The 18,805-nt window shown below is 42.4% G+C and overlaps 1 protein-coding gene across 1 annotated transcript in view; it reads right to left on the bottom strand.

Moving 5' to 3' along the window:
• Positions 1–18,805, bottom strand: part of grin2da (glutamate receptor, ionotropic, N-methyl D-aspartate 2D, a) — a 236,132-nt gene that overhangs the window by 128,701 nt on the left and 88,626 nt on the right. Inside the window, exons 2-3 of the mRNA XM_047605823.1 lie at positions 9,842–10,548; positions 6,282–6,419 (exon numbers count right to left, since the gene is read on the bottom strand). Coding sequence (XP_047461779.1) covers positions 6,282–6,419; positions 9,842–10,369 — 666 coding nt within the window. The 5' untranslated portion in view covers positions 10,370–10,548. The remainder of the gene's footprint in view (positions 1–6,281; positions 6,420–9,841; positions 10,549–18,805) is intronic.

Raw genomic sequence — 18,805 nt, 5'->3', positions numbered from 1 at the left:
AGGTCTTCACTGTAGCTCAGGGACATTTGCACTTGTGAATGGATACTGTACTTAGGAAGAGTGAGCACGGCTAAGCTAGTTCCTGCCGTTTTAATCCGGTTTACCTCCTTTCTTTGCTTTGTGACAGACTGATATAGTTTTACTAGGAAGGGAACACGGTACATCTTTAACAAAATGTCCCTGGTTTCTGAATAAGACTCGATGAAAGAAACAAGCTCCAGTCACATTTAATCTTAACCTCCTTAGACCCTCATATGGGGTTTGTGGCAGCTTCTTATTCTGCTTCATTTAAACCTCCTGTCCTCATAAGTGGACGCTGGAGTCTGACATCTAGTGACAAAAAGATTGAGTGTAAAAATATGATAGTGGGCTTTTCAGAAAACGGGACAAAAGTGGACAAGGTACAAAAGCTCATCAAATTTTACATCTATAACTTGTTTTATTTATACTTATACAATGGGTGAATCCTCGATTCTGATTGGCTGCAGGGTGTATATTAAAAGGGGATAATGGACACCAATAAAGACGTTCTGGTCAAATTACCTGATGACAGTTCTAAATGACTGTGCTGGCTCAAACACATTGGTAACTGTGGCAACGGAAACATAGAACATACGTTATTTCACAGTTTATTGTGTGTGACTGGTGAATTTGATAATTTTGAAGACTGGAAAGTACCAGAAGAGAAAGAGACAATTTAGAGGATGATAAGGATGAGACCTGGTTAACGCCTGCGAACGGGAGGTGTTAAATAGTTCGCTCAGTCGCTTCTAGTGAAAAACTTATGACTTAAACAGTAAAAAAACAACATTAACGTATTAATAATTCACCTAATATTTATTCACTTTGTACGTGACAATATATATATATAAGCGGGACTTCACATCGTCCATTCATTTCTGATAATGGACACCTTGTCGGGCTTTATCCCTTACTTATTAACCCCTGCAATTTGATATTTAACACATTGTATCAACAGTAATGAGCTACAACATCTCTAATTAGCAAGTGATTAGCAAGAGGATGTGGGGATTTCATTGTTTGTGATCCTGTTTTTTCTCAGCAACGTTCAGGAACTGAAATGGTTTTATATTTTGTTACACACTGGTGACTTTGTTGTGTTATATAGCAAAATAATCCCTGTGTCCACATATGGAGACGTTTTTTTTTTATTTTCAAAAACTACTTATTCCTGTTCAAAGATTATTCTTTGTGTTTGTCCGTCTTAGCTCCTACTAATCTCAAATACCTCGGAAAAATTAAAAATGCATACCAAAACAATTAATATTTGAAGAGGAATAAACTTTTCCCACAGTTAGAACTAGAGCAACTGCATCAGGATGGGAAAATCCATACGTGAACTTTAAAAACCGGAATAAAGAACAGACTTATTTTGTTTGTAAAAAATTCGACACAAACTCAGAGGGGATGTGTTTAAATGAGTCCTCAAGGCGCTGCATCTGTGCGTACGCGTGGATGATCAAAGAGGAAACTTCAGGGAGCGCCGTTCCACCCTCCCGCGTCGGCAGGGCTCACCTCGGGTGATGCTGCACCGAACTGGGTCAAATATCAAACCAGCAGTAAGACCGTACGTACGCTCGTACGCGCTCCTCAACCCAGCTGAGCGTTGGGAGGGGGGGCGTACAGGGAAGGAGCTCCGGCTGAGCAGTGCTGCTGTGGCATGAGACATAAATCAAACCCCCCCACCCCCCACCCCCTCAGAAGCCGGGGCTGAAATAATATACTCCACCAGCACTCTTGTCATGTGAGCACTCACCAGGAACACCGACTGACTGACGCCGTGTCCCAAGTCACAGTTTTTAGGAGCGGCATGGACACAAGCTTGATTTATTCTTGACGTGTATCAGGAAACACGCATGACTCAGCCTCCCAGAGGCAATTAACAACTGATTAGAGTTTAAAACAAGACATTCCTCAGACGAAAACATACCCTGGAGGCGAAAATGTCCATTTGTCGTGCTAAGCCCCAATTGGCAGGGTCAGAGAACCGTAGCTTTTCTAGCCGGGAAAGGGCAAAACGGGAGCTTGTATTCTGCATGTAACTTCCAATATACACATGTAAGATTAAAAAAAAATATCTGTTCTCCTGGATATAAAGCAGGACTGTGGAACCAGGAGCACAAACTCTCAATGATCAGCGGCTATGTTTACATGGACTATCAGTCTGATACAGTACACACTAAATAAAATGATCTAATGAGACATGTCCCAAAATATCAGCCACAATAGAACCTTTTTTGCCTGCACCAAATTTGCAGAAAATACAACAAAAGATGAATCAAGATGTCTCCACATCTCCAACGTTGCTGTCCACATAGATTCCACCTTGGTTCATCTTCTCAAACACTTCTTGTTTCAACAGCTGGTTGTTTTTCTACCTCCATGGAACATTCTCACATGATGTTTTTACCCCACGTGGAGCAGACACGCTCAGAGAGAAACCAGTAGATCAACTGTTTACATGGTTATCAGGAGATCAGGTTTTCCTGTAGAGGGTATGAACGTGATGTCACAGTTAGCTGAAGTCTCCATGGATACGGCCACTGAGTGGGGAAAAGTGATAGTTTAACGTGGAGATTAGCAGCAATAGCTTGAATCAGACATAGAAGTAAATGGATCGTTGCATTAGAAGAAACAACTGGAATCCAGACACAGAACTGACTTCTGGCCACATCTCAATGTTCGTGAACCATTTGTTATTTGGTAGTTCGTATGGATCATTGTTGAGTCCAATTGTCCTTAATTTGATCTGATAATCCACAGTTTTCCTGGTCTCGCTGTATTTCCTGCTACATTTCACCGTGTTTGTGTCACTCAGGGGGCGTGGCCTCAGGATGAGACTTAAGTCTAAGTTATAAGAAATATTGCTGTTACTGTACCAAGCTTGATTTGGGTGGTGGTTGACTGGTAGTTTGTTCTCCCCCAGTCTCTGCCCCAGTGTCTTTAACCATATAGAGCTGCAAAAATGTAATTAAAGTGGCTTCACTGACTCTAACAAGTGGAAAAGTAGTTCAGTACTGGGTGCTGGTTCAAAGAGACTCTTACAATAAAATAAAGAAAAGCTGCTTTTGATCGAGAACACTCGCACACGCTGACAGTTCAGCACCGAGCCGAGTGCGTCGCATCAGTCGAAGCCGACGTCGGATTCATGCAAGAGAATCCCAATAACCACACCGGGCTGTCAACATGAGCCACTACAAAACAAACCGGCCCACTTAGTCAATATCACACCTGTCACGTTGAAGCGTTCTGTTAGCGTGATCCAGTTACCAGCCACGGCCGTCAGGAAAATCATTTTTGCCACATGCGCGGATGAGTCGCTGGAGAACTGACATCCATTAATTAGTCCGTGGCCAGAGTCTGAAGTGACTTTACCGCCAAGAACATGACACGAACAAGGAATTAACCTCCGTGTATTTTTTCATATTTGTGCAGATTTATTTAAAAGACATGACGGCATATGGAAAATGTACAAATAAATAATGGGCGTTGTTTTAACCGAGCTGTCACAGACGAAGAGACTCATGAATAAAACTGTGGCGGTTCTGCACCGTCCGATGAACATTAATATCGACGGACTTCCACTACCGGAGTCGACGCGCTCAGCAGAACCGAAGCAGTTCTGACAAAAAGTTTGATTTCCCTCTTCTCCATCACCGCTCCCTGATGAGCTCGAGCATTTTTACTTATTTTTTTAAACGTTTAGCATTTAGAAAGCAGCTGCGTGTTCTGGAGACTCCAGGCTGATTTAAATCACAGATTCTTTTTTTCCCACTCAGTTCTAATTTCTGTTCTCAGGACTTCGACCGATGTTCGGATGGAGAGCGTCAGGTCCACAGAGTTCATCAGCTCTGATGTACGATATTATGAAGCGGTTAAGAGTCTTCTTCTCTGGTGTAAAGAGACGTCTATCACGGGCACATGCACCAATCTGCCAAAACATTATAACCCCTTCCAGTAGGATTACATCTTGTGGCAGTTCAGTGTTCTGCTGAGAAACGTTTGGACCTGGAATTCATATACGTGGATGTTACTTAGACATGTAGCACCCACCTAGACCAGACCAGACCAGACACCCCCACCCCATAGTAATGACACAGACCAAAACAATATCAGGAAGGTGGTCATAATGTTGTGCTTGATCGTTTTAAAACATTCATTATTACACAGGATGAGATGTTATAATCCCTTGTGCCAAGATCCGAGGCAAAACACATTTAGAAGCCCAGTCCAACTAAAACCAACCAGCCGGCTAGCAGTTAGCTACCAGCTAGCAACCAACAAGAAGAGCTAACTAGCTAACTAGCCTAGCCAACAGCAGTAGGCAGTATGTGGCACATCATTGGGGTTTTTGAAGTGGGCACCTCAAGACACAAACTTCCATGCTGCCACCACACAACCAACGAGACGTTAGCATAGCTTAGCCCTACTACTAACTTAAAATAACCATAGTTAACGTAATGCTACTAGCTTCATTTATACAGCCCATTTCACAGTCAGACAAGGACAAAGACATTTAAACGTCACAAGAGGGACAAGGGAGATCTGCAAAATATTAGGAAGGTGGTCATAATGTTATGATTGATCGGTGCAAACATAAAAGAGTCATGCTGGTCTTAAACCTCTCACTGATATATAGAACTAGCAATGGATCAAATGACAAAGTTTGCAAAGACACGGACGACTTCCCTCTGAAAGTTAAACTCCTACTTTGTTTAAACTTCTTTGCATCAGTCTCACTTTTCTCTTATTAAACTTGTCTCTAGCCTCAACAGGCAGCCGGCAAACAGCTTCAATAAAGCCAATTAAACGCTACCTGCCCAGCGCTGAAGACTGGCTGCGCAAACTTTCAGCAGCATTTAGCAGCTACGCAGCCAGATGTTTCCCTGCTGCTCGACACAGAACCACAGCTACGACCAGAGAGCGAGTAACCGGGTCTACACTCAGAAACAATTACAGGAAAATAACGGTTTAAATATGAAAGCCGTTATTAATTACACTTGCTCAGTCAATAATATCGTTTCCACAAATGAAGCAGCTGAATTCTGACAAGTTAAAGTCAATATTGGACAAATTATACAGTGATTTAGCATATTTTAAGCTAATGGATCGCTTCAATGGGGGTTCCTTAAAGCAACGGCCAGGTGCCAATAACTCCCTGTTTGTGTTTCTCTGGATAAGTGGTGGAAAGTTTGGAGCAAACTAAAAAGACTTTGGAGGAAATCCATGTGATCAATGTCAGACGAACAATTACAGCAAGCAAACCATTTTACACCGAGCATTTAAACTGTGTGTGGATGTGTCTGCTGGGTCAAGACACTGGATTCATTTAGAGCTGGTTAGCAATGAAACATTCATGTGAAGAATGCAGTGTATTCCCTAATCCTTGCAAAACATTTCTCATCTGAATTTAAAATGAGCGAATCCCAGCTCTCCCATCCCACCGCCGACACCACGACACAAACGCTTCACTGCAAAAAAAGAGGGGTCTAAAAACGAGATAAAAACACTGAATCTGAGGTTAAAGGTACCAAAAACAAGCGAAACTGTCTGTCCATGCAGCAAGATCATCTCACTTAAATCTACAAATAAGAAAGTTAAACTCTTGAAAGAAGAAATTAACTCTTAAAACAAGACAAATTATCTTACTCTTACACTTTTTTTTGTTTTGTCTTGATAAGAACCAAATAATTTGCAGTTTTCCTCCACTCATTATTTCTCACAGTCTGCGTTTCATCTTCTGAGTAGAGACGTGGGGAATCTAAAATTGATTCTCAAATTAAAATATCGATACTTGTGATGCTTCAGTCATTGGAGGTGATGTAGGGAAGTGACTAAACTACTGAGTTGTGGCAACACAATAAACCTTGTGAAACACCTCAGGTTAAACCACAACATAGAATACGAGGCATAGGAGGCAGAGGAGAGAACAGAGTCACAGTTAAGATGCAAGGTTTCATTTTATAGTAGTTCTTAATAGTTAAAACTATTTATTTACTTATTCTTTTATTAGTGTTTGAAACTGCATCTTCATATATTTTCAAAGTTTATATATTCTTCAGAGTTTAAAATAAATAAATTACTCTGGTGTCTTGTAAACTTTATGAAGCTATGACAGTTACATTTACACAAAGTATCGGATCAGTCTCCCGATATCAGCCTGAATTTTACTCAGTATTGGACCAGAAAGGAAACCGATGGTATCGAACATCAGTTCAGTTCAAGTGAAACACAACGTAGAGTCAGAGAGTCGTCGTTACCTGCGGCTCTCGTCCCAGGCTGGCCCCTCCCCCGACGGCGACCACCGGGACCCCCGTCTGGGCCGAGACGAACTCCAGCATCGGGGCCAGAGGGGCCCGGTTCGGCGGCGGCGGCCTCTCCTCCTCAAACACCAGACCCTGCGAGAGCACGGACACAGGTCGCTTAGCGATACGTCACCCTCATCCTCTCACACTCTTATTTCAGACGCTCGTTCAATAATCTGCAAATCCTGGGAATAAATTAGAGGCTGAACAAGTGAGCACAACATAGTGGAACAATGGAGACGTTCACGGCAGTGGAGATAACAGCTCATACTCCTCCTTTAAAGGCTTAAACTGGAGACAATGAAACTGATTTAATGAAGTTATGAAAGAACTGTCGAAGGTCTTTTAATTATTAATTGTTCACTTTTGAATGGTTCTGCTTTGCTTCGGAGAAATCAGAGATAGAATCAGAGTTAAGTCCCTGCAGTGAGCGGCAGTCCTTCAGGAGAACAGTGCACGGTGAAGCTGTGCAACAGATCCTGCAGAGTTTACTAACAGGTGTGACGGATGCTTATTTATACCGATCAGGCATTACATTATGACCACCTCCCTAATACTGTGTACGTCTCCCTCGTGGTGACTAATCAGAGAATGGACCTTCTGAGGGCGTTGAATGTTGTTGTGAATTTGGAGGCCAGGTCAATAGCTGTTCTTCATGTTTTTTGAGTCGTTCTTAAAGTGTTTTTGTGTGTCATCAAGGAGTGTCATTGCTATGGGGGTGTCTAGTCTGGTCTGGTCTGGTCTACGTGTCTAAGTAACATCCACATGAATGAATACCAGGTCCAGAAGTTTCCCAGTAAAACACTGAATTGTCACAAGATGGTTTAAATTAGTTACTTATGTACTTCTCCTGTCGGTGGTCATAATGTTGTGGCTGATTGGTGTGCATGCTGAACTACTGCTGCACAGAAGCAAGGCTTTGCATAAACCTCATTTCAAGACAACCTACAGTTTCTTGGGGTGTAAAGTTGGAGCCAATCACCCTCTGGTAAAAATCTGATAGACAAAACAAATCGAACTTTGTGCAACAGAGTCACTGGAGAAGCGGCCGGTTCATAGAATCTGCTGTCACGTGTGGCAAACATTTCATTTAATGTCCAATAATAATAATATATCTGTATCTGTATCGGTTTAAACGCGCCTCCTAATGAAACCCAGACGGAAAGTTTCCAGACTCATATTCTGATCAGACTTGAGTCTTTCCTCACCAGGCCACAAAGTCGTACCCTGTAGTAGTAATAATAATAATAATGATATGAAATGATATGAAACAGCAGCTGCAGCCGGAGTGATCTTGATGGCTTAACGCCTGTTTTCTTGTAGAGATTCACGGGAGCAAATTGAAGTTAAATGAGGCCGACAGCTCAATTTTTAAAGGGAAACACTTGATCTAGAAATGGGCTCCTGTCAGGACCTGGGAGGAAGAGAGTGAGGCGGCGCGGTATAAAAGAGTTAATATCACATCTGATCAAAGATGAGACGACGCTTCTGTTCTGCTCTGACGTGAAAACACAAAGATGGAGAGTTAAACAGAGGACCTCACGGTGTCTGAATGATGGCTGAGAGGCTGCTTTACTGTCAGATCCGCTCCCATCCACAACAACCAGACACCACCAACGAACGAGCCAAGACACCAACAAACAAACGATGAATCGATGAATGAACGACGGACGAAATGGGCGAACAAGCAAACAGAAGACTGAACTGTGGCACGACCTCAGTGACAAATGTGTCATCCGGCTTTATTCAAACTTTCCTGTGAGAGAAGTTGCAGAGGATCCGTCTCTTTGTTCTTCACTCAACAACTTTTTTTTTCTTTTTTTTTGTGGCTGTGCACCAGTGTGAACGCCTCTGATGAAAGAATGTCCAAAAAATGAGCCAATTTCATTAGTTTAATTGGTTATTTCACTATAATGAACCCTCATTAAATCTATTTAATCAAAAAAAAATTTTAAAAATCGCCTTTGATAGAGAATAATACAAATGATTATTTTCCACTGAAGATATTTTAGTTGAATCATCTGAGCATTTTCTTAACCTCTTAAGGTTTAATGCTAAAACTAGCACTAGACAGTATATTTAACATCCATATTTATAAGCTAACACTCTTCTCTCTCGCACGTAAATAAGTCGTGCATGACGTCTGTGAACGTTCTCACATTCAAAAAGTGCTTGAGAAAGACACCTAAAGGACAAAGAACTCTGAAGATCCGAATCTGAGGCGGAGAAGACGGATGGTTTGAAAGAGGAGCATGTCAGACTGGAAATAAAAAACCTTCTCTGAACAGAGAAGATATAATCTGCCATCAATTTACAGTACAGCCCCCGAGAAGTTTCAAGCCCATTCAGGCTGGAGCCTCTGACTGATAATGGCTTTGTCAGAGCACCGCTCATAGAGGAAGAGGACGGGGACAAAAAGTCAACCCATGTCCATTAACGGCTAAGTGTGTAGTCTCTGGTCGTTAAAAGAAACGAGTGGAGCCGGTTTCTGACGGGCTGCACCCACAGAGCTTCCTATTCAAAGCTCAACCCACTCCAGTCCTTTAGAGCTGGAGACGACACTGAGAAGAAACGTTAGTCCAGTTTCCTCAATGAAACGCTTTTAGGAAATAGTCGTGCATGAGTTACACCAGGGCCGTCACTAGGTTTTAAGGACGGGGGGGCTCAGCCCAGCCCAGACCCCCCCACTCCCAAACAGCTAACAAAGACTGAGAATTTATTTCATCATTATTATTGCAACAACAATAAACACAGGTTCCTTTGCAGAAGAAGCAGGAGGGATGGGTTCTAATGCGTGTTGCATAATTTGTGGATGTTACAGTAGCCAGGCTTCCATGGAGACTTGTCCTCATTACGATTGAACGTTTGTGAGGTGATCTATTCTGATCTGATGTTAACATGAACCTCCACTTTTAATCTGAACGACCGTTTTACAGACGTGTGACACGTGAAGATCGATGAAAACATCACGTGACTGATCAAAGATGGAGGTTTCTGGTCTAATCCGCTGTAGTTACTGTTGTTTTTACACTTTTATTATTAAAGCAGCAGCTTGTTTAGCCTCATAGTAGCCAATCTTCAAGGTTTTCCAGCAGTTCTGAATTAGTTCCACGCTTCAGTGAATTTTAGATGGACCTTTTTAAACAGTTCGATATTTCTATATTTCTTTTTTTCCTGCCATTTAAGCGATAATGTCTTGTTCTTTCAGAGTTGTTATTAAAAACAAGCTAACCCTAACCCTAACCCTAACGTCCAGACAGAGCATGCTCAGACAGAACGAAGTCTGACTTCCTTCAGATTCACCATTTATGTGACTTGAGATCGGTTTGAGAAACAGACTATTCTACCTCTGTGAAAGCGGTTTGGGCCTGTTTATTGTGACCGAGGTGTTTATATGGAGCGTATCCATTCGGTTTGGGCTTCTAAACCGGTTTGGAACCAGAATATTTGCCTCCATGTAAACCCGGCTGGTATTTCGGCCGCTGTGAGGCTCGGCGGGTCGTGCATGCGTCTACCTGCAGTGGTGTGGTGGCCAGCAGCTCACACAGCTGCAGCAGCAGAGTCCCCGGGCTGCTCTCGTTCACGGCCAGGTAGATGACGTTGGCCTGACCCGATGGCGTCATCACCGTCTCCCCCACCAGCGCCGCCAGCGACAGGTACGACAAGGAGGAGGCGGAGGAGGAGGCGGAGGAAAAAGACGCCATGGCAGCCACTCCCGCTAACGAAGCTGTGTCCGTTACTCCCCTTCCTCCTCCTCCTCCTCCTCCTCCAACTCCTCCTCCTCCTCCTCCTCCACCACCACCGCCGCCTCCCGGGCCGTTTCCCAGACCGGACCCCTGCCCCGGCTCGCTGACCCCCGCACCTCCCACCACCGCCGTCTCCGGGAGCAGGGAGGAGCCCGAGTGGACCACGGCGATGTTGACGCCACCCGAGTCCCTCTCTCTCTCCCGGGGCCGGAGGAGCAGGGGGGGCGAGGGGCGCGCGGGCCCCGTGCAGGCCAGGACAGCCAATAGCAGTGAGAGGGCGGGCCTTGGGGCCACCATGGGGTAAAGGGAGGGCCAGTGGCAGCTGTCGGATGGGGGGTTTGTCAGGTGAGGCCGGGGTGGGGAGCTGGGGAATCCGGTGCAGCGGGTGACGTCTCTCGGGGAGGGGGAGGCAGGGACAGGGGAGGGGGAGGGGGGTCGGAGGCTCAGAGTGCTTCACCTGATGAGAAGAGGAGACCCTGAAAAAGGAGAGGAAGCAGAGAGGAGAGGGTGATTTAAAAAGACGTCGTACATCTTCTCCAAACAACGAGCTGAATTTCACAGACAGTGTCTTGTTTTTCTTTGTTATAGGTGCTTCTCCTCTGGAGTGGGACGCCTGATTTATGGGGGCGTGATGAGGCGCTTCTTATTCTCCAGCGAACAATGTAAATAAACGACACGTACGACACCTACTCATCCTCATATTTATTGCCTCCGCTCAGACACACACACACACACACTGGGAGTCTGTAAACAGGAGGAAGCTGCACAAACACTGTTTACATCTACAGCAGCAAAGACCTGCTCACGTCCAGATTCAGACGGGACGACAGGAAGGATTTATCAAAGCGCAACAGGAAGTGTTCATCAGCGGAGGAGGATCCAGTGGATCGGTTTGGTGTTTAAATGCACTCAAGATGTTCTAAATGCAAGATTGGTGGTTGGGCGTTCAGTCTGCAAAGACTTCTGGGTAACTCAGAAAAATCTCATGAAACAAACAAAAAAAATGTGGCAAAAGTCTCACGTCTTTTAAGGCGAGACACTACAGGTGAATGGGATAAAACTTTCAACTAATGACCATTAAACTTCTCCAGTTGATTACGCACATAAATATAACATTTTTTTGTATTACAAGTTTTCTGTGAATTTATATTTAAATGTGCAAATGAGGAGTCATCTACTTAAATATGCACTAATTTGCATCGATTTTCAGAACCGAAATCTGAATAATGGATAAAGTGAGGTTCAAAATTCTTGTTACATTTTGTTAACATATTAGATTTCCAGGTATTTGCAGAGGTGATTTTGGATATCTCTTTTTGTCGCTCCATAAATCACAAAAATACTTTCAACAGTCCTAAAAAAATCAATTTTTGGCATGTTTTTAGAAGTAAAATGTTCTACTAATCAGGCTAGCATTAAAATCCACCCATGAGAAAAAGAAATAAAAGAGGTAGATGCTTTTCTTTCATCGTGCACTTTGAGAAAAAAGACTAAAGTTTGAGAAAAAAGTCGTAATGCATTGTCATAAAGTAGATCTCCAAACAGGCGGTACTGTATGTGTATGGTACCGCCGATACTCCACACAGTAGTACTGGGGCTTAATTAATAATTAATGTTAAGAATTAAAAATTCTTAATGCTGATATTATGACAATGTATTGTGACTTTTATCTCGGATTTTTGACTTTTTTCTCAAAGTGCACAATAAAAAAAACATCTACCTCCTCTAATTTTTTTTCTCATCGTTGGCCCGAATACTCTTCTGCAGTAAATACCTGCAGGATGTAGTTAGGAATAACAGTTTTCACTATTGGTTGCCAATGCAAAGGACATGGCCATATTTGGACGCGACTTCTGCAGGAGAAAAAGAGCTTCACAGCGTTACCTCATATACCTCAGTAGAGACGAGGCTCACAGAGGAAATATGACTTTTAGAGAATTTAGGAGTCAACTAGAGACGCGACATAGACAAAATGTAGACCCACTGAACACCTCAATGTGCATTCTGACCACTTTCTTTGACAGAAGACACGTTAATGAAGAAAAACAGCAGAACAATCTCAAAATCGATCATTGGGTGAAAAAACTGCGTTTTACTGCCGTGTTTCACCTTAAAATCAATAAGTGAGAACATGTTTGTCAGGTGATAAGAACGTGTAAATCTAGATTCTTATTGTGTGTTTGGTGTCAGTTAAATGAATGTGATAAGGTCTAAAGTGCTGCGATGCATTTCCTCTGGGTCCAAACCAACAACATGGACCTGACATCCAGACACTGTTAAGCTCTGTAGAAGAAAATAAAGTCAAAAAAAAGCGCAGTATGCAGGTCGGGTCATTTCCTCCGAGACAGGCAGACAGTTCAAAAGACCGGTTCTCATCTCTAACAAATTTAGTTTTCTTCTCCACAATCTGGCATAGACGGCATCTGAGCCGAAGCGCAGGGACGGACCCGGAGGAGCAGGCAAGAGCACGGCCGCTGTGAATTAACTGTGAATACAAGAAGAAGGAAGTCTTGCAGGTGACAGAGGTATGGAGGATGAGCCGAGGGTGGGGAGGGTTATTATATGGAGGAGTGTGGATTCAGCTGCAGCAAGCAGACAGATGGAGTCTGAGGTAGAGCGAAAGGCTACGAGATGAAACCCGTGTGTGTGAGAGTGAAGGGGAAGAGGCTGGAGAGGATATTGGTTTCCAGAGCTCGTGTTCGTATGTGCAACGGGGACCACGAGAGGATGAGCGGAATTGGAACAATGTGACTGTGACGAGTTGGTTTCTGCAGAATGTAATGATTCCTGGCCACGGAAAGCAATTTGACGTAATGGCCGACGTCCAAATGTTCCCACCGAGCTGAAATGCCCCCAAAAAATAAAGACATTACAGAAAACAATTCCCGTTGGCTCTATATTCACCGTAACGCCCTGCTGGGAACTATGATTCTTATCTTCACATTTCCCACTTGTAGCTGATAATGTTGATTATGCAGCGAGTCACTTTACCCGACAGCCTGTGGGAAGCTTTGACTAGCAGCCCGGAGGATTAACTAAATCTGCATTATTTAACGATCTTGTCAAACCAATAATTGGCTTTTTTGACTGCACCTCCATTAGATGTAAAAATCTGCTCACATACCTGTGAGAATTCAGTTTTCTTTTTAATTTCTGGAAGAATTCCGAACGTTTCTGCAGATACTGGCGTTTGGCCGGAACATGATCTCTGAGAAAAATGTCACTGCAGACATGTGAAAATCAATTTATCTACGGTAAGTGAAGCGTTAATCAGAGGGGGGTTTGTGATGAGTCTGTATGACTGACTGTCTATATCTGCACACCTGATAATAGTGTAATCACCATCCTCATGGATCCTGCCTGATGATTACAGCTGAACACAGGCCTCTGCAGCACGGCGTGAAAGCAAGTGTTTAGTTAATCCTCCTGGTCGTGCTTTAAGTGATTTTATATTAACACAAAAAACGTTTGGTACTTTCCAACTTTTGCTGCTGCAGACCTTTTTATGCAGTGAAAGAATGTCTCAGACCAGTAAATAACAGACACTGAAAACATATTCCTAAATTAATATTTTAGAGCTACATTTAGACTCACTCTATTGATCCGCAAGGGAAATTACTTGGTCACAGCAGCTTAGTTGCACACAAAAAACACTCTTAAAATGAAAGATAAAATAATAATAAAATGAAGTAAGACCAAATAAATAAATAGTAGTAAAACAGGTTTGCATAGCCCCATGTTAGCACTGCTAAGCTAAAACTGGGGACATTTTAAGGGACATCTGGTCACCATAAAAAAACAAAACAAACAAACAACCGACACAACACGTTTTCCCCTTGTTCTGCTGCTTCATGGCCAACAGTTGGTCGTCGGAGCATCTTCACCCTTTAACTGTTTATACTGAACAAATGCATCGTGACGTCACCCGCTGGATTCTGAACCTCAAAAATGAAGCCAAAAGTGGGCGGAGCCAGCAGTCGCCATGTTGGGTGAGATTTACTCCACCTACACATGGATATTCCAAATATGGACGATTTGAGTGATAGGATGCCATTAGTTATGCAGAATTTTAAAAAATAATAAAAAATAAACATGACTTAGAAAAAAAATCGCCCCCGTACAGTTATCAGAATAGTGAAATAAACTATTGAGACCAAATATATTAATAAAAATTCATATCATAACTACAAAAAAATATCTGTATTCGGTATGAACCGGTACACCACCCAGCCCTATGAGAAATGCCTTGCATTTACACTAAAGCTTAACAACTATCAGGAAGGAGGAGTGGTGACACACCAGCTGATCCCTGTGACTGAACGTTGTTAGACAAGGCAAACGACTACTAAATGAAAACAGTTGATGCTGAATGCAAATGCATTTTTAATGCTCTGCTTGAACCACTGCTTCATTCATAAAGGTGCTTACAGCATGTGTAGCCTTCACCAGAACAGAATAGATGATTAATAGATGACAGCACAGGGGCTTAAACAAAGGCTACACTGATGAGGAGCCTATATCAAAGACCACGGTCTAAATACAATACATACATGCACATGAAAGGTTAATATACTGTCACTGAATCTCTCTCTAGTTTTTTTCCCCTCCTCTCTGTAGCCTGAGTCTAATTGAGAAGCCAGTTAACAGAATCCGCTCAATGTACCAAGAAGAAAGAAGAAAAGAGCAACGGAAATAGAATAAGAGCACTCAAAGGAGATGTTTAATCAAACGTTAATGTACCAGAGTCGGAGGCTTCCTTCTTCAAACAGACTCGAGAACTGCGCCGTATACGCTGATCCCATCTTTCAGGGATGCACTCTATCGGAGCTTTAATACGTCGCTAAAAGTGACCATGAGGCCGTGTCTCCTGAATGAGAGCAGATCAGTCCCTAGATGAATCGATCGGAGAGTTTCAGCCTCAAACATGCGCACACTGTGAGATTTGAAACTAACAGCTAAAAGGTTTTACAGGATGTTATTTATGTTGCCGTACCGCATGAGAAGGCACTGAATCTACCACATCAACCTGATCTCACTAGGGAGAGGATGGATTCTTCCCACTAAAGTGAGATTTTAACTACACCATCAGGATTTTGAATGAGTGCAACCCTAATAAATCTGCGAATGGTTTGGGAGTCTCGGATCTGTAAACTCTAAGCAGCACCAGATAATCTGTGGCCCAACCTCAGCACCAAGTAAAGGTCCTTGATGGACGGGGTAAATCAAGCTAAATCCTCCCAAGACTCCAAACATCTGAGCCCAGCTTTACACTGTCAGCTACCATCAGTTAGCCAGGTTGAGTGGATGTCAGAGGCTGATCGGTGTTTCCTTTGTTGTTGGTCACTCAGATAACCTGCAAAAAAACGAGCTGAAACAAGAGTGACTGGACCTGAAGAGTTTCACAAAGACATTTCTTTCAAGTCTTCAGTTCTAAAAGACTGGTGGAGAGGTTTTCGTGGGGTTTCGTTTAAAAATTTTTCAATACCAGTACCGGTACCAGTACCCTTAAAACAATAGCAATACCAATGGAGTAGTTCAGTCAATTCAGTATTCAGTATTAATCATGTAAATAGAAACAAACTGTTGTTTAAAAGTCACCTTCCTTTCCATTCAAAAGATTTTCTTACACAAATACATTTTGAAAGTCTTCAAATTACTGCAAATTTTGTTGAATAACTGTACAAACGTGTACAACTAAGTAGTATTTGGGCTGTGTAATTTTCAACATCACAACCATGAATCAATATCCTCTAACATGGAGAATCGAGCCAATGACCAGTCAGTCCTCATCTTATAGTGGATAACTAGGCTAGGGTTAGGGTTACTCAGCGAGCAAGTTAGCGTTAGCACACAAAGTTGCCAACTACAACATGCAGAAAACTATTTACTAAACAATAAATGTTTTAACACACAAAGGATAAGTACAGTTAGCCTAGCAGCCATGTATATATTACGTGAAGTTATCAACCTGTCGACCTGACGAGACTCCACCCTCAAGTTTACTCCTTCTTGCCACATTTTATGCATTTACTAGTACCAGCAGGCATGTAGTTCAGCCATACTTTTAAGTGTTTTGGCAGCATCTCGGGACGCTGAACAGCAAAACCCAACACAGATGGTGCATGAAAAGCTTTACCGCCGTACAAACTACTGCCGTTACAGCGGTGGATCAATCACATGCTGCATTGAACCAAAGAACGCTCATAATGATTGGCTGCAAGCAAAACCATCTTCCAGGTCTGGGAACAAAAAGAACCGATTGACGAACTCATTGGACAGGTGCAGTTTCAGCACTGCTTGATACTGGTCGATACATTAAAAGTATTGAGTACCAATACCCAGCCCTACCAGCTACCCACCGATAACTCCCTCCCTTTGGTACTGAAAAACCCGCCACCACTGGTAGTTGCCCTTGTTTCAGCTAGATTTCATTTTGGAGTATACCATAACCTGGAAGAACCTACACCAGACATCTCTGCCACATTCATCTTCAATACTGAAATGAAAAATCTTCATTCCAGGGTATCACTGGAATAAATAACAGCTATGAGCCATATGTCGTTCTCAGGCGGCTCCAGCAATAGAAGCAGGAGTCAACGTATATTATCTGAAATGTAATACCCTGAGCAGCGAGCGGCTCCACTTAGGGTCTACGGGCATACACAGCGATGGATCCTTTCACCACAATCACGCCTGTGAAGGTTTCATCATTTATTGACAGAGCTGCAGTGATTAGGAGCTCGAAATCAGTGCTAAGTATTTTTTTTTCTCCTGCTATTCAGGGATGCTGAATGAAACAAATACGGCAAAACAAGCAGCTACTACGGACGTCACATTCCTTTGTCAAAGCTGTGAATAGATGCACGGAAATAGGAGACAACGGCTTTTTCCATCTGGCCCTATTCACCTATTTAAAAATGGATGAAGCTCTTCTAAGTGGGATTTCTTTCTCAGAAGAAATAACATTGAAACAAAGTGAGAGCAACAAACAAAATACAAGTTTTGAACAATAATTGTAGTTTGAAGGTTTCTCCTTGGTTGTTATTTTAAAACGCTTCATTCCAGCACAGAAGAACCTAGCTGTTCAATAATCTCAGAGAACACATGTTGGCTACGAAAGTCGAGATCTTGGATGTCTCAAAAACTGCCTGTAATATTATGCAAATACATAATCTGTTACTAAAAAGTGTTCCAGGCATTCGCAAAACCCCGAACAGGTGGGCTTAAATGAGAAAGGCTCTGCAGTTCTTTCTCAGTTTAAGGAGCGATGGCTTTCTTCATCGGTTCCACAGAGGGAGCGTTTTACCAAGGTCGATTCCAGTGTATGTTTTATGATTGAAGTCTGTATTTTTAATGGGGGCATGTTTTGTCTCAAGTTACTTTGTGTTTATTGCACTAAATGTCTTTGTATTTGAAGATATAGGTCCAAGGCCCAGTAATGATCCATGTCTGTCATTTATTTCAGAAGCAAGTTCAGGCATTTTTAGTCAAGCATAATAACCAGTTTCAAAATTAATTTGTGATAGTGTTAATTTTGCAAATCTATGCTTATTTAAACCCATATTTAACTTAATGTATGGCAAAATTAACATTTTGGCCCATGTCCCTGCCCCCAGATTCCATTTTGGCCCTCCACTGGGAACAATTTGGGGACCCCTGGTGTAGAAGAATGCATTAGCTCTTTACTGAGACCAAAATTAAAAACCAATACAATAAAAAACCCTCTCAAAACAGAATAGACTGGACCAATCAGAAGGGATTTTGTTATCAGACTGAGAGGTGGTGATGCAAACCTTTGATAATCTGATCTCCTAATAACCATGCAAACTCTTGATCTTCTGGTTTCTCTCTGGTTGGAATAAATCCATTATCTCTGAGCACGTTTGTTACATGTTGGGTAAACATGCATCAGATTTCTTATCAGATCCTTTTATTTAGTGCCCATGCAAACAGTTAACTAGGAAAATATGATCACAATTATTTTAACTGGGTTTAAGAAACACCACAAAGTTGAGTCTGTACAGATGGTTAATGCATATTATTTTATAACAAGGCAGTGGAACGTGGTCAGAACGTTATACAGGAATACGAAAGTGGGAGGTTTTGTAAAAAAAAAAAAAAAAAGTTATAATGTAGAATATGGTAAAATCTGTGATTCTAAATGAAAACATAATCTTTGAAAGCGTCTGAAAGCCTGTGTGTGAATCATAACCGTCATGCTACATAGCCTTAATACCAGCCATTAGTCATGTCGTTGGCCTTGGCTGTACTGTGTGTGCACGCTCAAGCTGTTGACGCTCATCAGGCGAGAATGTGAAGCAGTCTGAGGGCTGCGGGCTGCCAAACGGTAGAGCCAGACAGCTGGTAAGGTACTGGCATGAGCGCAGCCTTCAGTGGTTGGATGTTCACTTAGAAGGAAATGGAAAATTCTGCAGCCAAGACTGTCCAGACATGATTTAGATGTTAGTTTGGTTGCTTTGTAAAACACATATCTGGGACATAGTGTAAGTGAAAAGACAATCATGTCTTTTGGCTCATTCGTGCCGAGTTAAATCATGATTTAAAGGCTTTTTTAGATCAGGTAAAGTCTTCTTGAACACTAAAAAAAACTCACATTTCTTGTAAATGCATGATCTACCAAATGAAATACGTCGATAAAAAGATTTTGTCTGATCTTGTCACTTTGAATAATGGCGTCAAAGGTAGCCTCTAATCTTTTTCTCTAATCTTCAC

The sequence above is a fragment of the Mugil cephalus genome, chromosome 14 (genome assembly GCF_022458985.1).
Source record: "Mugil cephalus isolate CIBA_MC_2020 chromosome 14, CIBA_Mcephalus_1.1, whole genome shotgun sequence".
NCBI lineage: Eukaryota > Metazoa > Chordata > Actinopteri > Mugiliformes > Mugilidae > Mugil > Mugil cephalus.
This window is presented reverse-complemented; position numbering and strand designations above follow the sequence as displayed.